General features: G+C 38.0%; 1 protein-coding gene and 1 long non-coding RNA gene across 3 annotated transcripts in view; one reads left to right on the top strand and one right to left on the bottom strand.

Moving 5' to 3' along the window:
* Positions 1 to 26,921, top strand: part of LOC123238200 — a 125,383-nt gene that overhangs the window by 69,412 nt on the left and 29,050 nt on the right. For both annotated transcript variants that reach the window (XR_006505488.1, XR_006505487.1), the window contains exon 2: positions 24,541 to 24,632. This is a non-coding gene — a long non-coding RNA (uncharacterized LOC123238200). The remainder of the gene's footprint in view (positions 1 to 24,540; positions 24,633 to 26,921) is intronic.
* CDH20 (cadherin 20) overlaps positions 1 to 26,921 on the bottom strand; it is a 111,756-nt gene that overhangs the window by 75,658 nt on the left and 9,177 nt on the right. Inside the window, exon 2 of the mRNA XM_044665640.1 lies at positions 2,489 to 2,880. Within this exon, the coding sequence (XP_044521575.1) occupies positions 2,489 to 2,734 (246 nt within the window). The 5' untranslated portion in view covers positions 2,735 to 2,880. The remainder of the gene's footprint in view (positions 1 to 2,488; positions 2,881 to 26,921) is intronic.

The following is a 26,921-nucleotide window of genomic DNA, read 5'->3' as shown; positions in this document are numbered from 1 at the left end:
TGATGGAAATTATATTTAAGAAGATCAGTGTGTCATAAGTATGTCAGGTGCATTGGAGACAGAAAAAAAAGAGCGTTTGCTTTTTCTAGGCATGAGGAGATGAGCATGAATGAGGGTGAGATCAGTGGGAACTGAGGGGAAGCAATCATTTTTTAAATACTGCGAAGGACCTATTAACAAAATTTGCCAATTGCTTGGATTTGGAGGAATGAGAGAGACAATTCTGAGGTTTTAAACTTTGAGGTATTTGCTTGCTACACTGGGACATTACTTTGACTGCTAAGAGTTGAGTTACTGAGAATCACAACTTCTTTCTGTTCCTGAGAAAAGTGACCACAATAATTTGCCTTTAAGTTATCACTTAATAGAATTTTTTATTTATTTTCTATTCAGTTCACTAGTTCCAATATTCTTTCACTTGGTTGCTTTTATAGAATAGTTCTCTGATTAAAATTCAATTATAAAATAGGAGAAAGTCCAGCATTTGAAACAAGCAAGATAAACCAAAAATAATTAGTTGTAATTCCATTTTAAAAGTCTACAAGAGTATCTGAAAGCAGAATCTAGAGCCTATATGTAGGAATGACTTTTGCTTTCTTTTTTATTTTTTAATGTCAGAACCTGGGGTAATGAATATGAAAGTGCCTTTAAAAATGACAAAGAATATATAAATACAAGATAGTCATTTTTGTTATCATCATTGTCAGGCACCTACATGGCCTCTCTCTGAAACGCCCTGTATCTTTTATAGCCATCGACCTCCTATTCTGCCTATGAAATAATAGTAACTGACACACATGTTTCTTTAAACACCCTTTCTGTGTGTTATTTCATTTGAACCTCACAGCTTGTAAAATAGTTTCTAAAGACATTATTTGCAGTTGAAAAATCCTATATGTATTGTCCCCACCTATTAGAATATCATACTCCTTGATAGTAGGGATTGTTTTCTCTTTTGTTCTGTGTCTTCAGCTCTATGCAGCTAGGTTGTACAGTGGTTAGAGTGTGGGACCTGAAGTCAGGAAATTCTGAGTTCAAATCAGGCCTCAGACATTTAGTATCTGAGTGATCCTGGGTGAGTCACTTAATCCTGTTTGCCTCAATTTCCTCAACTGTAAAAAAACACTGTAAAATATAAAATGTAAAAACTGTAGAAAGGAATGGCAAAGCACTCCAATATTTTTGCCAAGAAAACCCTAAATGGGGTCACAATGAGTGGAACACGACTGAAATGAGTGAGCAACAAAAGCACTCAGTAAATGCTTTTGTGTTCATTTGTTCCTTTTTACATATCCATCCTCATTTTACTTAGAAGGAGAATAAGCCTCATCAACCCACAGCTAGTAAGTGTCAGAGGCAGAATGCAAACCCAAGTCTTCCTGCCTTTAGTTAGTATTCTCTCTGCTCTTCCATAATGCCTTTAGGAGTTTCCTTTTTCTCTATCCGGCATCACCCTGGAGGTAGATTCCCTTCTATATCCCTTAGTCTCTCATATCAGTTTGATGTTTCTGCCCCTGCAGGAAGCTTGCTGCCCTTCTGGGAAAGTGTTCTCTCCTCCAGACTTTTACTTCTACCTCTTCTTTACCTTTTGGATGTGAAGGGAGGGAAACAGCTCTGTTTTGGCGCATATCATCTAGCAAAACAAGTGATACTTTTCCATTTGTCTGCCCAAATGTTTGCCTTCCTTCCTCCAGCTTATAAAAGCTAGTAGGAGATGGTTGTCAACCACTAAAATGGTTGAGAATTAAAAAGGCATTTAATACTCATTTCCCTTATGTTAAGCAATTTCCCAAGCTCCAGACCCAGGTATTGTATATGGCTGCCCATGTATACAGTCCCACTCCACACGCTATAAACTATTCTGTATTATTGATTAGCCCGAATTAAAAGTATGGTCTTTGAAATATTTATGACCAGGCAACCTCCCAAAATATTTATGCGAGAGAGAGAATAAATAACTATGATGAATTTTCATTTTTCGTGGACATCATTTACTTATCATGGATGCATTGCTACACACCCTCGTTACTATACTAGGTACATGGAAAACATAATTTGTGGAATATAATAAAGTCCTTTCATCGAGTGAACATTTATGAAGTGCCTCCTACATGCGAAGCATGTTCACACTACTGGGTGAATAAAGATTACAACATGTTTTATTCATGATCTCAAAATAAAGTATATTGATGATGCATTTAAATTCATCATTCAAAAGTTTTTAGATAAAAGCCTTAGCTTCTGTCTTGGTATCAGTTCTAAGACAGGAGAATGACAAGAACCAGGCCATTGGGGGTTAGGGACTTGCCTAGGGTCATGTAGCTAGAAAGTGTCTGAGAAAAGATTTGAACCCAGGGACTCCTGACTCCAGGTGTGGTACTCTCTTGGTTGTGTTACCCAGATGCCCCTAAGTTGTTGCTGAATCCCGCCCCCCACCCCCACCCCGCAATGTGTAGCACATATCTTATTTCATTGTTGTAGTTCTTACCTTGCCAACATACAAAGGGTCAGTTCCAGTGTATTCTTCCAGAACAAAGAATTGATTCCAAACCCAACTTCTTTTCATTCGATGGGGCAAATGTGGCTTGTCCGACAGATGTACTTCCAGTTCTTTGAGGGGCATGGGAGTAACAGACAGCACCGTGGTTGTAAGGTCCATTAACCCACAAAAATACAAGGACATGCCAAGTCCAAGCCAACTCTTTGCTTTGCTCATTCTACCAGAGGTCCACATGGGTTGGCCAGGGTGTCAAAAGATAAAACAAAAGAAAAACCACTAGAGTTCAGCGACTTCTTGAGACGAAAATTATCAGTGTATTGGGCCCTTACTTCTTTCAAACAAGATCCTGCTTGCGGTCTGACCACTTGAAAGATGATTTCCTGTCAATTTAGACAAAAGACATTTCAATGATGTCAAGTACCTTCCTCGTGTTTGAGCAAGTTCTCGAGGAGCACCAATAAGTATTCTGTTTTCTACTCAAAAAATTAAAAAGTCATGATATGCTATCGCTTCAGTAATGTTTGAGTAATGAATAATATTTTGGCAAAAATCTTGCTATCTGTAGTCCCAAACCTTTGGCTATGGATTTCATTGGGGATGCAGCTAGCGAATAAATTTCTCTTCTTTTGGTAACTTAGCTGCAGGGTTTTGCTGTATTATTGATTGGCCTGAATTAATAGTATACTCTTTGAAATATTTATCATCAGACATCCTCCCCAAACATGTAAAAACAGCACTCACTTCCAAAATTTACAGCAGATAACTAATTTTCCATTAGGAGAATAGCTTTTCTTGGCTTATCGAAAAATAAAAACAAAAGCAAGCTTGCTCTTGTTACCCCTCTCTAGTACCAATACCCTGTCCATTATTGATAACATTACCAAACTTGGATTTCATTTATAAGCTGCTGTGAATCACTTGTGACTTTAATCATTCTTTCCAGACCATTGTGGAATTCAAGTTTCACACTCTGCTGCCTCTTCTCCCAGGAGCTGATAGGGGCTGTTAATGTGACATTTCTAGGATTTGAACGGTCAGTTAATCATTATATCATCCACAAAAGGCTTTAAAGGGCTGATGGTCACATGCTCCTGTGGGCTGGTTAAGAGAGCCAAACCAACACATTTTTTCTGCTTAAGTGTGAAAGGCTTGTTTAAGCAAAGGAATGTGGACTTTCATCAGGGGACACTTTTTTATCCCTTGAGGTTCTTTTGTTGCTGTGAAGTCAGATTAGCTAGTGACCTCACTTCTGGGTTAGGGATTATAGCAATCTATTCTTCCCTCATTTGGCTGGGTTTAATGAGGTGGTCGAGTGCTAGAGGTACCCTGTCAGAGCAGCCTCAATATCCTTGTGGATCTAATGTTATCACTGTTCCTTCTAAGAACTTTTGTTGCCTTGTCATAACAGATGGACTCACCAATATGTGTGTGTGTGTGTGTGTGTGTGTGTGTGTGTGTGTTTGGATTTAACAACTAAATAATGCTACCTTTTGGCAAGTATAAATTAGATGCGTTGAAACTCACTCTCTTCCTGCCGCCAATCTACAAAATCTTCTACGAAGTGGCTCTCGAATCCTCCCAGTTAAAATGATCAAGGATTAAAAAGTCATTGAATACTTATTTCATATTTCTGCATGAGCAAAGGAAAGCTTCTAAGAAAATGGGAAGGGATGAGGAAGAGTTTAGAATGATTGCAACAGAATGAGAGAAACCGATCATTTGAAAAGCTACAGCACCTAAAAAAGGGGAGTAGAAGCAACCCAGAAATGCCCTATGTAGGAGGACAAACCTCAGGGAAAAACACAACGACGCTGCTATAGACCAAGTTAGTAGAGAAAAGAATGGGAGGTCCCTCTGGATATAAAGAAGCCTATGTAGAGCTGCTCTCATTCCTGTCAATGGAATATAATTCTAGGAAAAGGAATTCTTACACTGACAATAAATAGGAGTTAAATTATTTCTATATTTTGTCTTTATATTACTTAAGGATCTAATATATTTTTGTTGTTCAATTGTTTCAGTCAAATCCAATTCTTTATCACCCCATTTTAGGGTTTTCTTGGTAAAGACACTAGACTGGTTTGCCATTTTCTTCTCTAGTTCATTTTTCAGATGAGGAAACTGAGTCAAACAGGCTTAAGTGAATTGTCTAGGACAGTGGTTCCCAAACTTTTTTGGCCTACCACCCCCTTTCCAGAAAAAAAATTACTTAGTCCCCTGGAAATTAATTTTTAAAAATTTTAATAGCAATTAATAGGAAAGATAAATGCACCTGTCGCCATCACCACCTCCCTGGATCACTACAGCACCCACCAGGGGGCAGTGGTGCCCACTTTGGGCATCACCGGTCTAGGGTCATACATCCAGTAAATGTCTGAGGCCAGATTTCAGCTCAGGAAGATAAGTCTTCATGATTCCAAGCCCAGTGCTCTATCCATAGTGCCTCCTAGCTGCTCCATCTAATGTATCCCTTCCCACTAACTCCTAAAAAAGTCATTTTTTAAATCATAGAAGACTTAAAAAGGGGAAAAAAGACACCAAGAAAGTTTTTCAACAACCTATCATCTGAGTCTGATATCATACATAGTGTTCTATACCCATTGTCCTCTCCCTCTCTGTCTGCAAGAAAGTGAGGGAGCTACAGCTTCGTATCTGTTCTTCAGGGCTAATTTCACAGCATTGAGTTATGTTGTTTGGTAGTTCTTTCCATTTACATTGTTGTAGTTATTCTAGATATAATTTTTCTGATTCTGCTTATCTCACTTGCATTAGTTCATTTTTGTGTTTCAGTTGTGTCTGACTCTTTGAGGCCACTTTGATGTTTTCTTGGCAAAGATAATGGAGTGGCTTACTAGTTCATTTTACATATGAGGAAACTGGGCAAATAGGGTAATGTTACTTATTTGGAGTCACACAGTAAGTAACTGAGGCCAGATTTGAATTCAGGAAGAAGAGCTTTCCTGACTCCCAGCCCATCACTCTATCCTCTGTGCCACCCAGGAGCTCCATATCAGTTTCTACAAATCAAATATTTGCTCCCTACATGCTTCTCAATACTCATTGTTCCTTATAGGATAGTAATAGTCCATTATATTTATGTGCATCCACTTGTTTAGCCATTCAATTGGAAATTCTGAGAGAAATAATTATGCTGTCATGGCATGCCATGGGGTATATTATATAGGGAAAGATGTAAGAAAAATGGCTCCCCGCCCCCAGACAATCACTACTAACAAGACATAAAGAAAACTTTATGGTATGTACATTTTCTTAGGTCTGGAAAGAGCTTTGGACTAAAAATCCTTCCTCGGATACATTACTTGTGTGAAAACCACTTACTGCCCATGGACCTTTTAATTCTTCATCTCCAAAATGAGAGGGTTGCCCTCTACAGACAGCCTCTAAGGTCCCTTAAAGCTCTTAATCTATAGCCCTAATATCTGTGAATGAATAAACCTTCCCTTTCTACTTTGCAGAGTTATTAAGAAAGCATCAAATGAAATACTATAGCCGAATGAACTTTAATTATAGCAATAGCTGATAGACCATTTTGGGTTTACAAAATGTTGTGCATACATTATCACATTTGATCCTCCCACCAATTCTGTGAACTCAGTTCTACGGGAATTGTTATCCTTTTTTATCCTTAAAGATGAAGAAACTGAGGCCCAGAGAGGCACATGACTTGATCACGATCCAACGTTTAATGAATTTTGAAGGGGGAATTTGAATCCAGGTTGCTCCTCTCTCTTAGGACTCTTCCTGCTAAACCACGCTACTGTCTTATTAAGATAACAAATTGAGAAAAATGTTCTGTGACATAACTAACTGGGAATATCATTATAAACACCTCATACCTATTGGCAGTTGGACAATCACACAAAGTAATAAGAGGAGAAATTACCTTGGTTGCCTTTGAGAATGGAGATACAACGTGGTGTGTTATATCTGGATCAAAATATTTGGCATGTGCATATTATTTCTTAGAACTCTGTTCTAATATAATCTGCAGGCAATAATTGCCAATTGGTAATGATTTCTAGGATTTTTCCACCCACCTCTGGTTGTTTCAAGCTGTTTCAACCTCATGGGTACTGGGTAGAGAATTAACTTTTAGTGAACAAGTTAACTCAGTTCATTTCTGGCTCAAGTTGAGATTGGATACCGGAGCAGTATGTATTTCACTTGTACAAGGCAGAAACTCTGCACGAATATATTTTTTACTCTTTATGGTTGATTTAACAGTTAGTTCTTTTGCATGAGTATCTATATCTATATCTATATCTGTGTGTGTGTGTGTGTGTGTGTGTGTGTGTGTATGTATATGAAGAATTTTCATCCAACCTGCTTTGTCTGGGAAAGACTCTCACACCAAATTGTACTGAAGAATAGATGGATAAGGAAAAATCTTTGTAGTTGAATCCAACCCATAGTCACCAGTGTCAAACTCCATTCTTTCTTAGGAAGCTCAGTGAGTCAATACATTTGTCTTTTGTAACCCTCTTGTTTCAGAATGTATCTGTGCCCATTAAAGACCCTCATATCATGACCAATACCTCTGATTCAAAGTCCTCAATTAAGACTTCCCTTTCTGAACTCTGTCTCTGTGATGAATGCTTTGCAGTTAGTTCAGTTGCCTCGTCTGTCTCCCTCTCTGTTCCTCTTTGGCCTCCACCCCAGAGTCCTTCATTCCTTCCCTGTCACTCAACATGTATGAAGTAGCTTTGGATTCTCTTAGGATGCATGAAGCCCTGTGTCACCACTGAGCAAACTGGTCTACTTGGCCCACACAGTCCATATAAAATCTAACTGGATCCGAGGGATCATAGCCCCAGTGGCAAAACCAATGGACTGTTTCTATATTAGCTCGCTAGTTTTTTAAGACTAGGGGAAGGGCTGCAAATTTCCTCTTTAGGCTGAAGACATAAAGAAAAGAAAACCCACCGCCTATAATTCTTTAGAAAGTGAAATCCAGGCTGCAAATAGTTGCATTATAAATTTCACATCTGTTAAGAATGGTTTTTATGTAATTGAACAGAAAAAAAACCCAGTCCCATCTGAAACAATTACCTGTCTTACAGTTGTTATAAATAATCCGTGTCTCCTATGATTCCCATTACTCAGAAGAGCAGCTCCCGAAAATGAACAGTGACTGTTTAGACGTAGTTTCTCTGCTTTTGCTCTTACAAAGTGAGATATGGATACATAGACAAACACATGCACACAGAGACATACATATACACACACACATACACTCTGAAACAGCTTGGATACCATTCTAGGAATGCATTAGTGGAAATTGACTTCTTTGTTAAATGAGTCTTTAAAAAGTTTTTCCCCAGTCATCCTGCCTAAAGAAAGCAAGCAACTTGCTAATGAACTCAGTAGGAAGAAATTAAAGTGGAAAGAAGAGCCCGTTCTAAGTGCATTGTTTATTTTGTTCCTTAAATTTGTGTGATATTTAAAATGTTTTTTGGGGGTGGTGGTGAGCTGGAATAGCTTTTTCCTTTAAATGAACTAGTCTTTTATATTCTCTCCTCGATTCTCTGCCTCTGTGCTCCATTTTCCTTCGCCTTTCATGGTTCACGGAAGCACTGCCTTGGGAAACTCAAAAGATAACCCCACAGCAGCAGAGTGTAAAGCATGCTTGGGAGTGTCTCAAAGCAGCCAACATAGCTTTGCTGCTTGGCTTAGCCTAATGCATGGTGGAGTTACCTCTGTGTATAGATTGTTTGGGGAAGTTAAGCTACTTTTATAATGGCATTTGGTTTAGTTATGGGAAGCGCCTGCAAAATGCACTAAAGAAAAAAAAAACAACCCTCTTTTTTTTTTTTATTAAGATCTTGGATAATAGAATGAAACATGACAGTGCACCATATGGTGCTTCAACATTAAATCAGAATACAATTCGTTGTCACAATGTGACTTCTACAGACCCATCAACATTCTCTCTGGGGAAAGACAAGTAAACTCTTTTGACTTTAGTATTCAAAGTCCTTCAATATGGAGGGAAGAATTCCCTGGGAATGACAGAGGCCGTCACATCAGGTACATCAGAGGGAAATGCTTACATGCCTGGCACATATCTGGAGAAGTTCAATGCTTAAACAGATAGTTCTGAAAGGATGCTTTTACTGCAAAGACTGCTACCACTAAAAGCTCTAAACTTTCCCAACAGACAGAAGTTGCAGAATTAGTGTAGTTTGGGTGGGGGGGAAGGGAAGGCCCTGGATTTGGAGTCAGGAAGACCTACCTGCCTTTCAATCTTTCTCGGAGACATTTATGAACTGTATGATGTAGGGCAAGTTATTTAATCTCTCTTGGCCTCAATTTCCTCAGGTGTAAAATGGGTGGTAATAAGAGCACCTATCTCATGTGATTGTTTTGAGGATAAAATACTTAACAAGCCTTAAAGTCTGTTATAAATGCCAGCCATCATCAGGAAGGAAATGGCTTATTAAGTGCTCTCTTCTCTTCAGAGGCAGCTACCTGGCACAGTAGATAGAGCACTGGGCTTGGAATTGGGAAGACTTACCTTTATGAGTTCAAATCTGGCCTCTAACACTTCCTAGCCGTGTGACCCTGGACAAGTCACTTAGCCCTCTTTGCCTCATCTGTAAAACGAGCTGGAGAAGAAGATGATCCAGTATCTTTGCCAAGAAAAGCCCCAGATGGGGTCATGAAGAGTTGGACACCATTGAAATGACTCAGTAGGAACTATTCTCTTCACTGCCTCGCTGAGCTGCCCAAGTTAGTACTATGAAACCATTTGGACAATGTAACCAGGAAACCAAAGGGGCTAGGTAGGGCTGCTGCCCCATTTGTCCTATGGAAAAATTTAGGCAAAAGAGAAATGACAATAATGCCTTATTCTTTGATGTCCTACCGTGTATAGCAAATTATGGCTTCAAAATGTAGGTGGCTACCAAAACATAGTCCTACACTTTACTCAATTTTTAAAAGCTCTTTCCTTCCATCTTAGAAACAATACTATGTGTTTGGTTCCAAGGCAGAAGAGTAGTAAGGGCTAGGTAATGCGGGCTAAGTGACTTGTCCAGAGTCACACAGTTAGGAAGTATCTGAAGTCACATTTGAACCCAGGACCTCCTGTCTCTAGGCCTGGCTCTCAATTTATGAGTCATCTAGCTGCCCTCCTCCCCCCATCACGTTTTGATTCTCACAATAATCCTGCGAGATAGACTGAGTAGGTATTATTAGTTCCTTGTTACACAAAAAACTTGATGCTCAGAGAAGTTAGATAATTTACAACAGGACGGACTGTTTTAAAGGCTAAACTTGAACTCCAGTCTCTGGATCCAAAGTCTTTTTCTCTCTGCTAGTTTCCTCTTGGTTTTTGTTATCATTGTTGCTACAGTTTTCTAGGTTGAAGGAAGAGAGGAGTTTTATGGAATTGCTTTCTTAGGAAAGCAGGTCACCCTTGCTTAGTCTCACTCTGGTTATTTGCTTTCAGGCCATCACCCTTGCTTAGGCTAATCCTGGTTGTTTGCTTTACTGCTAATACCTTAACCTCCACAAGCAGTGGGAAATCCTGAGACAACTGCTACTCGGGCCTGTGGAATAAGTGGAATATGTTAAGCTGGCTGTCATAAACTCCTGAGTTTATTCACTAAGTGAAAGAGAAAATGATAACTGAAATGCAGAAATCTCAGAGATGAAAGAGACCTCGGAATTCTTCTAATCCAAATGCTACCTCGACAAGGATCCCTTCTACAACATGGCCAAGTGGCCATCTAATTTTAGATCAGAACCTCTTGTGAGATAGAATTTCCCGTCTCTTGAGACACTCCCTTCCATGGGTGGATAGCCCTAATGGTTGGGACAATTTTTCCTTGAATGAATTAAACCCAAATTCAACTCTTTGTAATGTCTATCTATCACTTCTTTTCTGCCCACTGAAGCAGATCCAAATAGCTTTTGCTCCTTTCCATGTAAGAACTCCCCATGTACCTGAAAATGATTAGCCCGGACCCTCTATGTCTTCTTTTATGGCTAAATAATCCAGGTTCCTTCAACCAATTCTCAGCTACCATGAACTTTAAGACTTTTCATCTTGATTGCCCTCCTGCAGAAGTCTGGCAATGCTCTTAATAATAAGGACTTCCAATGTAGTTAGGCTATCACCTTCCTATTCCTGGACATCGTACCTCCGATGGTTTCATTTTTGATATTCATCTCTTCCATTCATAGCAAAATGCCTGGCGCACAGTAGGCACTTAACAAGTAATTTTTGATTTAGTGATTGATGTTAATGTGGCCTGAGATTGAATTAGTTCTCATTACAATGTTGACTCATATCCAGCTTGTGTTCCATTAACCTCCCCCAGATTTTTTTTTAGATGAACTACTTTCTTGTCACTTCCTAATCCTACCACCTCATGCATATTAATTTTTTTGGATTAGATTACTTATGATTTCACTGGCATTGGAATTTTCAGTGAGGAAATTCCCTCTACCAATAGCATTTACCTGCCAGGGATGTTGTGAGGATCAAATGAGATAATAATTGTTAAAAGTGCTTGGTATAGTCCCTGACACAATGCTAGTTATACAAATGTTTATTATTATGAGTGTTATTATCATTATTAAATTTGAAATCAGCATAGCATAATTCATTAGTTTTTTAAACCCTTACCTTCCATCTTGGAATCAATACTATGAATTGGTTCCAAAGCAAAAGAGTGGTAAGGGCTAGGCAATGGGGGTTAAGTTACTTGCCCAGGGTCACACAGCTAGGAAGAGTCTGAGGCCAGATTTTAACCTAGAACCTCCCATCTCTGGGTCTGGTTCTCAATCCACTGAGCCACCCAGCTGCCCCCAGCATAATTCATTCTTGATGAAGCAATGCTGAGCCTTTATAAGTATCATGTTCTTTTCTAGATGGTGCCAGTTATTCCTTTATTAAGACATTTTAAAATGTCATACGGAGTCAGAGTCAAGTTCTAGTCCTATAATTCAAAGACTACACTCTTCTTTTTTGGAAATATGCTTCTCTCCAATCTTGAGTATATCTCCCATTCTCCATGATTTTTTAGAGATTAACTACAGTGGCTAAGCAAACATGCCTGCTTCTTCTTTCTATACCGGTATCAAATAACATAATATCTGTCAAGTGCTTAGCACAGAGCCTGACACACAGTAGGCTTATTCCCTTCAGCTATTTAAAAATAGAGTTCGTGGAAGCCGGATGACTTGTACTCATTGAGACACCACCCTAGTTCTGGCTCCCATCACCTCCTGTCTGAGCTATTATAATAGCCTCCTTCTCTGTTGCTCAGCTGCAAGCCTCTCGCCCTCTTCAACCTATCTTTTACACAGCTGTAAAAGGAATTTCTCCAAAGAACAGGTTTGCCCATGTTACTTTCCCACTCAATAAGCTCTGATGGATTTTTTGGAAACCTTTACCTTCCATTTCAGAATCAATACTAGGTATTAGTTCCAAGGCAGAAGAGCAGCAAGGGCTAAGCGATGGGGGTTAAGTGACTTGTCCAGGGTCATACAGCTAGAAAGTATCTGAGGTCAAATTTGAACCCAGGACCTCCCATCTCTGAGCCTGACTTCTGTCCCCTGAGCTACCTAGCTGCCCCCTCCAAACACTTCTTGCTACAGTTAGGATCAAAAATGAATTCTTATGTGAGGCATTTGAAGCCTTTAACATGTCTCCCCTCCCTGCTTTCCCAACCTCATTATATATCATTCCCTTTACCACACAGCATTCTATTTCAGATCTTGGTGCCTTTGCACAGGCTGTCCCCAGTTCCTGCAATGTACTCCCTCTTCACCTCTACCTATTAGTAGAATCCCTAGTTCTCTTTATGACTCAGATCCAATCCCATGTCTTACATAAAGTCTCTTTTGATCTCTCTAGCTGCTAGTTAGGAAGCTCTGGGCAGTTAGGTGGCACAGTGAAGAAGTTTGCCCTGGAATCTGGACAGCTCATCATTGTGAGTTCAACTCTGATCTCAGGCTCTGAATAGTTGTGTGACCCTGGGCAAGTCACTTAGCCATAACTGTCTCAGTTCCTCATCTGTCAACTGAGTTGAGAAGGGAATGGGAAACCACACTAGGATCTCTGCCAAGAAATCTCAAATGGGGCCACAGAGTCAGACATGACAGAAAAATGACAGCAACAACGGCTCAGATTTCTTTCTCTACAGAGCACTTTTCAATATCCTGATATGTATTTCATACTTACACATACATAGAGTTCCCCCTGATGGAATGAGTACAGACTCTTCCAGGGCAGGGACTGTTTCATTTCTGTTTTGGTATTTCCCAGGTCATTGTACAGTGCCTGCTTGATTGAATTATCAAGAACAACCACAAGTTTTCTTATTCTTGCCCTGTTTGTTTTTGGTAGCAATTCCATTGGACATTTCTGTTCTAGCCTTCCTAGTCCAAAGATTCTTTTTCTTGGCAGAGAAAACAGATGCAAAATAATGCTTGAGCAGCTCTGCCTTCTCTCTATCATCTTATCATTTTCCCATTTACTCAGTGAAGTGGTTTTATCCCTCTTCTGTCTTCCTTTCCCCTGATATGGTTAAAAAAACAACAAAATACTCAGGGGGAAGCTAGGTGTCCCAGTGGATGGAGAGCCAGACCTAGAGATGAGAGGTCCTGGGTTCAAATTTGGCCTCAGACACTTTCTAGCTGTGTGACCCTGGGCAAGTCACTTAACCCCTATCGCCTAGCCCTTACTGCTCCTTTGCCTTGGAACCAATACACAGTATTGATTCTAAGACAGAAAAAAATGGTTTAAAAAATTCTTAAAAAATCAACAACGAATTCCTCTTTCTTATTGCCTCTAGATTCTTTGCTAGCTCCTACTCATTCTGAGCTTTAGTATCCCTGACACTTGCTATTACTCTTTTCTATTCCATCCCCAACTCCAATTTTTTTTTAAACAAACCACTAAGAAAACTCCTATGGTGAAAGGGAATAACTTTTGAGAAATAATGATAGAGTACGGCTGTGAGAGAATAAAAAGATGATTTGGTAAGAAACAGACATATCGAAGGGGATATAGTAAGATGGAGTGGGGGATGGAGCATGAAGAAAGTGATGATGGAATAGTAGAGCTTGGATTAAATTAATAATTAGAAAGTTAGGACTTGGTATGGGAATCAGCTAAGTCCTGAGGTAACATCTATTGTGTGCTTGTGTTCAACTTGACTACATGGCTGGCAACTGCCTGGTTATGATCATAAATAAAGCTTATCCATTTTTTGACATTTTTATCTGATGCTCCTGACCCATCCTTCTTTGCTGTCCTATCTCTCCGCAATCATTCTTTGGCTGTCCAGGATGGTCACAGTTCATCTCTATTGTCTCCCTACCTGGCAAATAGATTATTTCTCTTTCTCTCATACTCACTTGCTATCTGATCATTCATTTAATCCTGAAGGAGCCAAGAAGTTTTATTTTTTTTCTCTCTTTTACCTACTTTACCCTTTCTTCAGTTTTCACTCTTAACCAAGCTAGTGAAATTGCAAAACTGTCCAAAGATATTCTGTAACTGCAGGCAAATGAAAATGTCCATCTCTGCTTTCTGATGGCTTTCTTTTCTCGGCATCAATTGAGAGTGAGTCCTAGGTGGCTTATGCATTTGCCTGAGGATTTTGTGAGGATCTCTGATTTTACTGATGTGGGCACTCCTTCCTTTGGTATAGAGTCCAGCACATCCATGAAATTAACTGTATTCAGTCCTTGTCCTCCCATAAAAGACCTAATGCACAGAAGATTCTCCTTTAAATCTTTAAAAATATTTTTATTTAGGCAAAGAGGGTTAAGTGACTTACCCAGGGTCACACAGCTACTATGTGAGGTTGAATTTAAATCAGGGTGATGTTCTTCTTACTCTAGGTCTGGTGGTCTATGCATTGTGCCACCTAGTTCTCCCTCCTTTCAATCTTTTAATCTTTCATGGGTATCAGGATGGTATTCAGGCTACCTCTCTGTTTTCTGATAGAATGTAAATTCTGGCAAGATGCCACATGTTGGCAAATGCGGTGACAACTGATAGAGCTATCATCCAAGGCCTCAACTAGGTAAATTTGGGGAAACTACTCAGTAGCAAATCGGCCATTAGACAATTCCACAGCAACCTATGAATAGAGGACAAATTAAAATGGCTCCAAATAATAGGAAAATTTGCAATAGTGTTGGAATAGCAGAAAAAAGAGGCAGAAGTTGGCAAAAAAATCAGTTTTTAACCCACCTACTAACATTAATTTAATTGTTGGGAAACCTTTTCCAAGATGAAATATCGAATTAATAAGAACTAATTGAAAGACTACTAGAGGATTAAATCATTCACCAGTATATTATAGACAAGTGATGGGCAAACTATGGCCTGCAGGCCAGATGCTGCCCCCTGAAATGTTCTATCCAGCTGCAGGACGTTATTCCTAATCTTATGAATACAGTGAGTAGGATGCAATACAATGAAACTTCCAAAGAGTTGCCTTAGAAACAGACCAACAGATGAGCATTTCCTTTCCTTTGGCCCCCTCTTTATAAAGTTTGCCCATCACTGTTATAGACCATTGGAGCAATTCTTTGATAACTGTGTCTTTTGTGAAAGGAGAGCTAGAGTTAGCCCCTTGGAGTCAGGAGAGGGGGCAAGAATCCCTCTGGGCCCTGATCTGATCTGACACATCTGGAGTAGTGTGCCAAGGGCTAATTAACTAACAATTTTAAAAGGAAGAGCACTGATGGATAAAAGGGAAATTATTGGGGTTAAGAGCTTTAAGGTCATAAGCAACTTGTGATCCTTAACCTGAAGAAGAAACGTTTATGATGGCCATGATAGTTGGACTCTCATCTACAGGAGGGAATGGATTTGTTCTGTTGGATTCCAGAGGAGAGGAGGAGGAAAATGAGTAGAAATTATAAAGAACCAGATAAATATTCAAAATTTAAAAATTTAAAAATTAGAATTATCCTTAGCAGCAATTAATAGCAACTTCAAAAAGCAGATGATGAAACATATCTCCTGCATCTTGATAGAGAGTAAATTGATGAGAGGTCCAAAATGAGATATGAATTTTCATATGTGGTCAGTGTGCTGCTGATTTGTTCTGCTGAAGCATATGTATTTATCCCAAAGGAAGGCTTCTATTTTGAAAAGCCGGGGGTAGTCATTTGGAGGGGGAGTCATAATGGATAGGCCAGAGATGAAAATAATAAAATAATATTTTGAAATGCACTAATGAAAGCCAAGAAAAAAACATATAGGAAACAGAGAAATTTTTCTATTATCATATGAAATTTTATACAAATATAGATGTCCCAAATAAATCATATATAGCTAATGTTCACACTTTATTGTATAGACTGCTTTTCATAACATATACAATCCTTGAGAATGACATTTATTTTTTTCTCTTTTTGGTCTTCAGTACTTAATACAGTGTCTAGCATATAATAATTATGGAACAAAATGCTTATTGATTGGTTGTTCTCCTTTGAATATTGACATATTGTTTTTGCTAAATTCGCGATAAATGAGGTAATTGATTTATAAAAGAAAAAGAGCCAAATATTTTTGCCATGTATGCACCATTCAGAACAAAGTTGACTTTCAAGAAATAGCCATCAATGGCCTGGCAAAAAAAAATGGAATTCAGGAGAAAAAGGGGAAGTTTCTGGAAATGGTTGGGTTCTCATCACTAGAGAGCTTTACGCCAAAGCTCAGAGACCAAGGACTCTTGTAGGGGACATTCTTTTTTCAGGTATGTGTTGGAGTAAAGATGATTGAAAGATTTTATAATTATAGGTTCACATTCCATTTTCAATCTATTTGCTATGAGATCACAGGAAAGAAATTTAATTTTTGACTCTCATTTTATGAACCTGTGCAACAGGAATGTGATATAACATGGTTTAATATTTCTCAGATTATGCTATGCTATGAGGAATCCCAAAACATCTCAAGACATTTTTAATGACCTGTAGAGTGTTTGTTAATTTTAGAAGATTTTACTGCAAGTTTTCTGATGAAGTTTTGTCCAAGCTGAAGGTTGTGGCACCTTAGGAGACTTTGAGAATTACTGGTATAATGGTCAGAGAGGTGGCATCAAATTTAGGAAAACCTGGTTTCAAATCCTGCTTCCTTGAGCTACTGGCTGTGGGACTCTGGGCAAGTCACTTAAATTTTTTATCCCCTAGGAAACTTGTGAAATTTGTAGGTTTCATAGAATATGCCAAACTGTATGGATAGAGGATTTTTCTCCCTGAGAAAATTTCAATTTGGAAAACTATTATTAGAAGATTGATTTTTTTTAGAATTTTAGGTAAATCTCATTCATTCAAAAATTTCTTATTGTGCAACCTACGCAATGTTGAAGCCACTGTGCTCAGGAGCTATGGAAACACAAAGATGATTAAATCATAGCTCTTGGCCTCAAGGGGCTTAAATGCTAGCAGACAGGAAAGTACTCAGAGAGGAATGATATAGTATAAAGCAGTCTGAGTGTCCTGAGGTAAGTACAAACAAATTATATACGGAATCTTTTCTTGAACTATATTCTACATTGAGATGAAATAATATAACAAAGTTTTTATTGGGAAATAGGAATGGAAAGAAGGGAACAGCAGAACTTGTTATTTCACCAGCAATTCAGAGAAACTTTCTCAACTGATTGAATATTGAAGATATTGAAGATGGTTCCAAAGTTTCAAACTTGAGTGAATATGACTTTTGCGATATGATGAATAGAAATAATTCATTCAATAAACCAGCTGATATAGCAAGAGAAACAAAAAAGGGAGTATTGATATGGAGTCAGAGTACTTGGGTTCAAATAATGCATCTTCTATTCATTCTGTGGGATTTTTGGCAAGTCACTGAACATCTTCAAATCTCAGACTTCTCATATCTAACGTGAAGATTGGACTAGATTTCTGCTGACACCCTTCTGACCTTAGATCTTTAATCATATGCTATGGTAGGCATTATATTAGCCACTAGGGAAGCAGAGAAGATGAGTTGCCTTGGGAGTAGTGGAGAAGTGAGTTAATGAACATAACTTTAGACTTCAAAGTAGAACAAGGCATACTTTCATCCTGACTAAAAGCCAGAGACCTCTCCCTTTCTATCCTATCACTTAAAAAATGGCTTCAGGCTTAAGGTATGTAAGTTCTTTCCCCCAGCCCCCCTCCACAGTGGTCCTTGAGGCTCGATAAGTATAAGCAATATTATTTTCAGGCTAACTAGCCTTGTGTCCTGATCCTGTAAATGTCTTTTCTATGATGAATTCTGGGAGACTTACCTGGCCTTGACCTTAAATGAAACCACAGACTTCTGACATGTCACCCCTGAGATAGAGTGCTCCTTTAACACAGTTCTCACTTTCATTTCAAAATAGTGGTGTTCTTCTTCCTATTTTTTATGATGTAAGAAATGCACTTAAAACAGGAGCCCCAAACTTTCTGCTTACTACTTAATCTGCTTAAGGTAAAGGGGAAAAATAATCCTCCAACTCCGGCAAAAAAGTAGCTTTTCTTCTTCCCTTACAAGCTTGATTCCTAATTCTCATTTATTTGTTTAATCAATTTAATTATCTTTTGAATACTATTTTCCTTGCTGATTTTAAGCCAACAGTGTAAGTTTAACATATTTGTATGTTGTACGTATTCAGTTTAACAAATATTCATCAAACACCTACTATGTGTGTGATGACATTGTGCTGAGCTCTGAGATATTAAGACCAAACAGTCCCTCCTCTAAAGGACCTAATGGTTTATTGAGAAAAAATATACATACATACATACATACATACATACATACATATATATATATACACACACGCGCGCACACATTCTGGGCTAAGTGTACATGGATAAGTAAAAACAAAGTACAAACAAAATAATATGAAGTAGCTTCAAAAAAAGATCGATGACGATCTATAAGATCAGCAGACACTTCATGGATGAATTGGCACCTAAGATGAATCTTGAAAAAATTTATGGATCTCAAGAAGTGAGAGATATAATGTCATATATAACAAACAGACAATAGTTCAGTCAAGGGGAATAATGTAAAATACAACTGGAAAGGTAGATATGAGTCAGATTGTAGAGGGTTTTAGATGTCAAGTTGAAGACTTTGTATTTTATCCCAGAGGCAATAGAGAACAATTCAAGATGAGGGATGAGTGAGTGAGGAGAAAAAGAGGGAAACAAGATAGACAGAGACAGACAAAGGGAGACAGAGACAGACACACACACACACAGACACAGACACATGCTCAGAGAGAGATGAGATTTTAAGAATACTCTTTTGCCAGCTTTGTAGAGGAAGGTTTGATGAATGAAGTGTGGAAGCTGGAATACCAATTAGGAAGCTAATGCAATAATTGAAGTAATAAGTGAGGAGGGCCTGGACTGTGTAGAAGTTGTTTGAGCAGAGAGAAGGGGATAAATATGAGAAATGTGATTGTGGTAGAATGTTTAAGACTTAACAATTAGCCCAAGAAAAAAGTTAAGGATGATGCCAAGATTGAAAAACCTGGATGACTGGAGGGATGATGATGGGGCAAAGAAATAGGGAATTTTGAAGGAATGATGGCTTTTTGGGAATGGCAATGAATAATGTTTGAGATGTATCAATTTTAAGATGCCTATGAGTTAGCCAAGAAGAAATTTCTATTACGTGAACAAAGATACTTAGAAAAATGATAATTTTGTAAAGGCTACTTATTGTTTCCTAGTCAAGAGAAAAAAGATTAAGTCCATAAATTCTTGTGGCTTTGAAAATTTTCCAGTCACTAGTGTTCTTACTCCATAGTAGGCAAAGAACAGGTTGATTGGGCTTTCAATGACAGAAAAAAATTGTAGTTTTTAAAGATCTTTTCCAAGTTGTCTTCCAGGGGAGTTTTAAGATCACACACGATTCCTTGATAAATTTGTTAAATCTATCAAGATCAGTTAACTTCACTCATTTGATAAATAATTCTTTGATTTCAGTAAGCATTATATGGAGCATAATACAGGGACAAAGAGGTTTTTGCCAAAGCCTCTATCATGTGCAATGTACTATTCAAATAGAGGGGAGATTCCCCATTGATAGTGAATTTCTATTGATGGATGATATTTTGCTGACTGTACCAGGTTTTAGAATACCATCAATCCCAAGGCTGCTCAGAAGAGGTCAACCGAACAATCCATAATGGACATTCTATGAATTTGAATATTTGACCCTTTTTTATTAGTACAACAGTTCCCATATCTTGGATAGGAATGTTTTCTAGGCAATGAGCTTAGATAATTCAATAGGAGAGTGGGCTAGATTGTATTTGTGAAGTTTGAAATAACTTATAACAATCCTAAATTGTTCTTTTATACAAAAACAAAACAAAACATCTTTTTCATGCCAATATTATTACAGGGATTCAACATGACTACAAATCAAATCATAAAAAAATCCCTCTAAAGAATCAAAATCTTAGGGAGCCAAAATATAACAGAAAAATGCTGCAGGGAGGGTAAATAGTAACATTACCAATGAGGGCTTCCTCACCAAAATGGGGTAAAAAAAAAGAAGTCAGGATATATATATATATATTTAATTTTTTTTTCTTTAAAACCCTTACCTTCCACCTTAGAATTAATACTGTGTACTGGTTCCAAGGCAGGAGAGCAGTAAGGGTAGGCAATGGGGGTCAAGTGACTTGCCCAGGGTCACATGTCTGGGAAGTGTCTGAGGCCAGATTTGAACCTAAGACCTCCCGTCTCTAGGCCTGACTCTCAATCCACTGAGCTACCCAGCTGCCCCCTCAGGATATATATGTTTAGAAAAGGAGGGGCTCTGGTAATGCAGAAAAAGTGAGGCATTATAAATGGGCAACAGCACTATACCTCAGAACATGCTAAAAGATCTGAAGGATGGCCATTAGCTCATTGGGTAGATCATTGGTAAATTTGTGGGATAGCATGATCAAGAATAATAGGTGATCAGAATGCACAAATAGGTTTGTTGTTCAGCCATTTCAATCATATTTGACTCTTTATGATACCATTTGGGATTTTTTTGGGCAAAATCCTGAAGTGGTTTACTATTTTCTTCTCTAGTTCACTTTACAGATGAGGAAACTGAGGTAAACAGGATTATTACTTGCCTAGGGTTACACAGCTAGTATGGGTCTGAAGTTGGATTTGAACTCAGGTCTTCCTGAATTTAGGCCTGGCACTTTATCCAGTAACACATTATCAATATAACCGAAGGGAGGATTCTCATCGCTGAGATCATACGTTGATATATTGAAAAATGGAAGCATGATTAATGGAGTTGGGAATGTCAGGAAGAAAAGGGCATAACAATGAGACAAAAGAAAGTTGAACTTTGGACATCTTTAGCTTGAATTGTCAGTGGGGCATGCAGTTGCAGATGTTATAGAATTGTAGAGTTTCACAACTAAGAAGAATGTCAAAAGTCATTTAGTCTAATTCATACCTGAATGAAAATTCAATTGGAAATGTGGTTGTGGGACACAGGAGAGAGGTCAGGGCTGGAGATCCATATTTCAGTTATTTAAAGGGAGGTAATAATGGATACTAAGGTAGTAGAAGGGCTCATTAAAAAGAATATTGTGACAGAGAAGAGAGAGGACAAAGCCATGAAGGGGAAATATGAAGGGAAGGCAAGGAGGAAAATCAGGAGATTGCATTATCATGAAAATTGAAGAATTAGGACAGCACTTTTTAAAATTTTTTGGCCTCGAATACTCTTTATACTATTAAAATGATTTGAGACCCCTTTATAATCTTAAAAATTATATTCTCTAACAATTTTTGTTCATATGGTTATATCTACCAATACTGAACATATTTTAGGTTAAAATAGATAAATTTCCAAAGTATATGTTAACTCATTTAAAAACAGCAAAAATAAATCCATTTACCTATAAATGCAAAGTTAGATTTTTATAAAAAATAATTGTATTTTCCAAAATGAAAAATGGAAGTATCAAGGAGAGTGGTAGTATTCAACCTGTAGGGATATGTAATTTTGTTTGAGATATATGAGAAAAATCCACTCTACACAATTCGTTGGAAAAAAAATTTAAAGACAGATACCATCTTAGTATTATTAAGAAACTATTTTCAATCCTTTTACAGGTTCTTAGGTGTCCCTAAGGGTTCTGAAATAAAACTTTCAAAACTTCTAGATTTGAGAATACCAAGAATTGAAGGATCAATAGTGTCATGTTTCTGGGAAGTTAAGGAGCATTACTATCAAGAAAATGCCATAAGATCAGAAATTAAGAGCTTTTTAATGACCCTAGAAAAAGGGTTTTTCATTAGGGAGATAGTGACAGAAGTCAGATTCAAAGGGAATGAAGAAGTAAATTGCTTGGAAGTAGAGGTAGAGGAAATATACTATTCTTCCAACAAGTTAGGTAGAAGAAAGGTGAGAAATAGCCTAATTGGTCCAAGGATAAAGGGTAATTTCTTCTTTAAAGCTGATATTCTAAAGATATTTTGATAGATTAGGTACTTTCTCTCCTGTGGTATAGATTATAACCTCTTTATGTACTCTAACTCTGTACAACTCTTGTCTATATTCTCCCATAAATCCTCCACAGGGGCACCCTCAATGAACTGGAAGTTCTCTTCTAGGTCTTGTGCCATTGCAAGGATATTAAACACAGGTAGTCCACAGCTTTCTGGAGTTATCCCAAGTTCTCTACACCTGATCAGAAAAACTTCTTTTCTAGTCAAATAACTTTCTGACAACATCCTTTATAACTCTTCACCTTTGAACTTCTTTAATGAAAATATGTTGTAGACTATTCAGTCAGTCAGTCAATTAACAATTAATTAATATTAAGTGCCTATGTTCCAGGTACTAGTCTAAGTTTTAGGGATACATTGCTCCTCCCCCAAAGTTTGATAATATATGTAACATTATACAATCCTTTGTCCATCTAATGAGAGAAAGGAGGTATGTAGACTATTAGAGCATCATAAGAAATGACAAAGAAATTAGATATTGAGAGGAACCTGGGGCCACTTTGTATGAACATAGCAAAGAGATTGCCAAGATAACTCTTTATACAAAGAAATTAAAGCAGTCTCAGAATGGAGCTTAATCCAGAGCATTTCTTATTTTCTCCAAAGTAATACAATGTACACTCTTCCTTCTGTTCCATCCTGGGCACAGTTCATTGTCCACATTCAGTGTCATATCATTTATATCTTTATCTGTATCTCTCTACATAAACATATATGTATATATGTAGAAACCCATGTATATGCACATATATATGTATAGATGTATATGTATATACATCTATGTAAAATATATGTGTGAAAATCACTGAGGAATAGCTCTCTGTTATCTATCCAACTGCATATAATAAATATAATAATATTAAATTTAATTCATTTTTAAATTGAATTAAATATATTAAATTCAATTCATAATTAATATAAAATTAAATAATATAAAAATAATAGTAATGACCAGTAGAATAACAATTACTTTGAAATGTAACATTCTCAATCTATAGATACTTCCTATAGATCTTCTGAAATCAGTCTCAAATTCATAGCAGACAGTCATACAATTATCATGCTATAAGCAATATTAGCTTCTGAGGTCAATACAATGGCAAATTTTATTTTCCCAGTTCAGTGACGACAAGAAGCTGTGTAGCAGAATGTGTAATTATCATAGGGATTGCATAATTGTCATAAAATTCCAGTTTTATAAAAGTTAAGAAACTTGTTATCTCCCAGAATCCAGGAAGTGAACTGCTTGGAGAAGGCACAATGGAGATGCCTGCAGAAACCTCACACTGCACTGAAAGATCCAGAATGAACTTTGGGTTGTAGTGAAATTGAACTGTGGGGGGTTACAACACATTTACTTTGTATGTATACTCTTATGCTGAAGGGGACTGCCCCCTAATGGGCTTTTTGACAATGTGCCTAGCAATCATTGGTTTTGTTATCTTTCCCTTTTGTCCACAAATTTAATTTACAATTTGGTTATGTTTACAAGATCCAATGGGGAGACTAGTCTCCCAAAGGATCTCGGGGGGATTGTGAAATTACAATCTGTCACCCTAAAAACTATGATCTCTAGTATCCCCAGCAAAACTATGATTCCCAGAACCCTACTCACTTCCTGTCGTTACATGTTGATATAGACAGGAGGTAAATTGGGTGGAGTTCCATGTCTAGAGCTCTTCTTCTTCCTGTTGTTGGCTTTGGTGGAGTTTGCATTTTGATTAGGTAGAAAACTTAGTCACATGGTTCTATTATGTCAGATAATAAACTTTAAAAAATAATAATTGCAGTATTGGGCATTAATAACTCTTACAAGAAAGAGCACTAGATGAGGTAACTCCCTCTATTTTATTTCCAGTTCTACTACTAATTAGTCATGGAAAGCTTCTTAAACGTGGGCCTTACTTTCCTTAGTAGTGAAATGTGGAGTTTGGTTTTGAGGATCACAGAATTATAGAATCAGAGATTTGGAAGGGACATCAGCAGCTATTTAGCTTAACCCATAAATGCAGGGATCTCCACTATAACACACCTAACAAGTATTCATCTAGACCAGGGGTCGGCAACGTATGGCTCTCGAGCCATATCTGGCTCTTTTGAGGGCCAGATATGGCTCTTTCTGCAGGAGCCATAAAGTCCATTTTTTTTCCAGGCGTTGTTATAGGAGCACGCACTGTGAGCACTGTACAGCTCTCATGAAATTACATTTTAAAAAATGTGGTGTTTATGGCTCTCACGGCCAAAAAGGTTGCCGACCCCTGATCTAGACTCTGACTAAAAATATCCTAGCTTGGGAAGACAGAAGGTAACCCATTGCCTCTCTAGGTTCAACAATTATGCAAATGTTACAAAGTTTTTCTTAACATTAAAAGTCCTTCCAGATCTAGCACTCCATGACTGTATAATAATGTACAGTTTTGAGTTTGTTAGATCATCTATTTGAGAGATATTAAGTTGAAGATAACAACTCAAGTCCATCAACACTGAATTTTGTACTATTTTTACAGAACATTGAAATGATCTAAACTGAAGATACAATCTATTGCATGGAAGACCACCTTTTATAAGAAACCAACAACAGTAAAGAAATGGAGAAAAGGTATTGCTGAAACAGTTTATATAGAAGTGATTATTTAAGATTCCTTATTTATGCTCATTCAATGTCAAAACTTATTGATACTAGCTTAATTTTTCTGCCACATTATAGACCACTGAATAAAAAGAAACTGCTTGACTTATTGCTGGTTTCTGGGATACATCTTCTGCTCTCATACTACCTAGAGTTAGAGCATTATGACATCAAAATTTGGCTTTAGAGCATTCTTGATTATATGTAAATGAAGACTTAAAAAAACAATATAGGCACTTTATACAGTATTTGTATTGTATTAGTTATCAGAACATAGCCAAGTGAAAAAACAAAGAGCTATCTGGGCCAAGGACTCTCCTTAATCAAAAGTTTGAAGTTCACTATTGGTCAGGTTCCGGGTTAAGATGGCGGCAGAGTAAGAAGCAGCTCTTAACCTCTCCTGACCGAAACACACAAAACTCCTCAAGGGGACATAAAAACAAGTCCAGACGAACAGAGGAACCCCACAACAGGGCACAGCGTGGAAGGTACGTGGAATCGAGGCATTTCCATGCTATAAAGGGCTCTCACTAAATCGCAGGCTGAGCAACCGCCCCACCCCCACCCCCTCCACACACAACACCTGTAGCTCCGAAGCCAGCTAAAAAGAAATAGAGCAAGTTTGGGGCACCCATCGAGTCATTGGCAGCTCCGGGACCTGTTCCTGAGAGCAGCAAGACTTAGGACCCCATTAAGCCAAAAAAGGCACACGAAATCTGAGCGCGGGAGCAGGACGCTGGGCGCAGAGCTCAGGCTGAGCAGAGCGCAGGCACTGCGGAGGCATGGGTGGAGGCAGACACAGCCAGGAACTAAAGCCTAAGTGGGGAACCAGTGTGGACGGGTATACGACTGTGGAAGCAGCGCCCTGAGACTTGTAAAGGAACCTCCAGCAGAGGATCAAGCAAGGGGGCCCACCAGGGGGCTTGACCTTGGAAAAAACCAGAACTCAGACCTCAGTAGCCAATAGATCGCTGACAGACACTGAGCGCGAGGATAAATCTGAGAAGCTGCTGGGCTAATGATGGCTACTCAGTCACAGGAAGTTCAGAGGAGAAAGAATAATAACAAGAAAAAGAAGTCTTTAACACTCGACAGATTTTACACAGAGAAAATCCAGACAACCGAGCAAACAGAGGAGGAGAACAAACAAGCATCCAGACCCTCCCCAAATAAGGAAAACTCCTCACAAGCTATGGAAGAGTTCAAAACTGAGATTTTGAGGAAAATGGAAGAGATCTGGCAAGAAAATAACAGTTTAAAAGGTAGAATCTTGCAACTGGAAAGTGAGGCTCAGAAACCAAATGAACTAATAAGCAAATTGAACACAAGAAATGACCAGATTGAAAAGGAATACCAGAAGATTATGGCCGAAAACCAGAAGATTATGGCCGAAAACCGAAAGATTATAGCCGAAAATCAATCGCTAAAGGCTAGAATTGAGCAAGTAGAAACTAATGATCTCTCAAGACAACAAGAACAAATAAAACAAAGCCAAAAGACTGAAAAAATAGAAGGAAACATGAAATATCTCAATGAGAGAGTGACAGACCAAGAAAACCGGTCTTGAAGAGACAATTTGAGAATAATTGGTCTTCCAGAAAAACCAGAAATTAATAGAAACCTGGACTCCATACTAACAGAAATAATTCAGCAAAATTGCCCTGAAGTCCTACAACAAGAGGGCAATATAGACATTGAAAGGATTCATAGAACACCTGCGGCATTCGATCAAGAAAGGAAAACACCAAGAAATATCATTGCAAAATTCAAGAGTTTCCAAGCAAAAGAAAAAATCTTACAAGAAGCCAGAAAGAAACAATTCAAATATCAAGGAGCACCAATCAGGATCACACAGGATCTGGCAGCCTCCACACTAAAAGACCGTAAGGCGTGGAATACAATATTCAGAAAGGCAAGAGAGCTGGGCCTGCAACCACGGATCAACTACCCATCAAAATTGACTATATATTTCCAAGGGAAAGTATGGGCATTCAACAAAATTGAAGAATTCCAGGTATTTGCACAGAAAAGACTGGGGCTAAATGGAAAGTTTGATATCCAACCACAAAAATCGAGAGAAACCTGAAAAGGTAAATAAGATACAGAGGGGAAAGAAAGAAAACTTATAATTTTTAAATTTGCCTTTTTAAGGGCCTCAGTGAGATCTAATTATCTGTATTCCTTTGTAGAGAAATGTTTTGTTTAATTCTCTGTAGTGAACTCTATTCACTATTATAATATTCACTATTATAGTAATCA

Source organism: Gracilinanus agilis, chromosome 1 (assembly GCF_016433145.1).
Source record: "Gracilinanus agilis isolate LMUSP501 chromosome 1, AgileGrace, whole genome shotgun sequence".
NCBI classification, from domain to species: domain Eukaryota; kingdom Metazoa; phylum Chordata; class Mammalia; order Didelphimorphia; family Didelphidae; genus Gracilinanus; species Gracilinanus agilis.
This window is presented reverse-complemented; position numbering and strand designations above follow the sequence as displayed.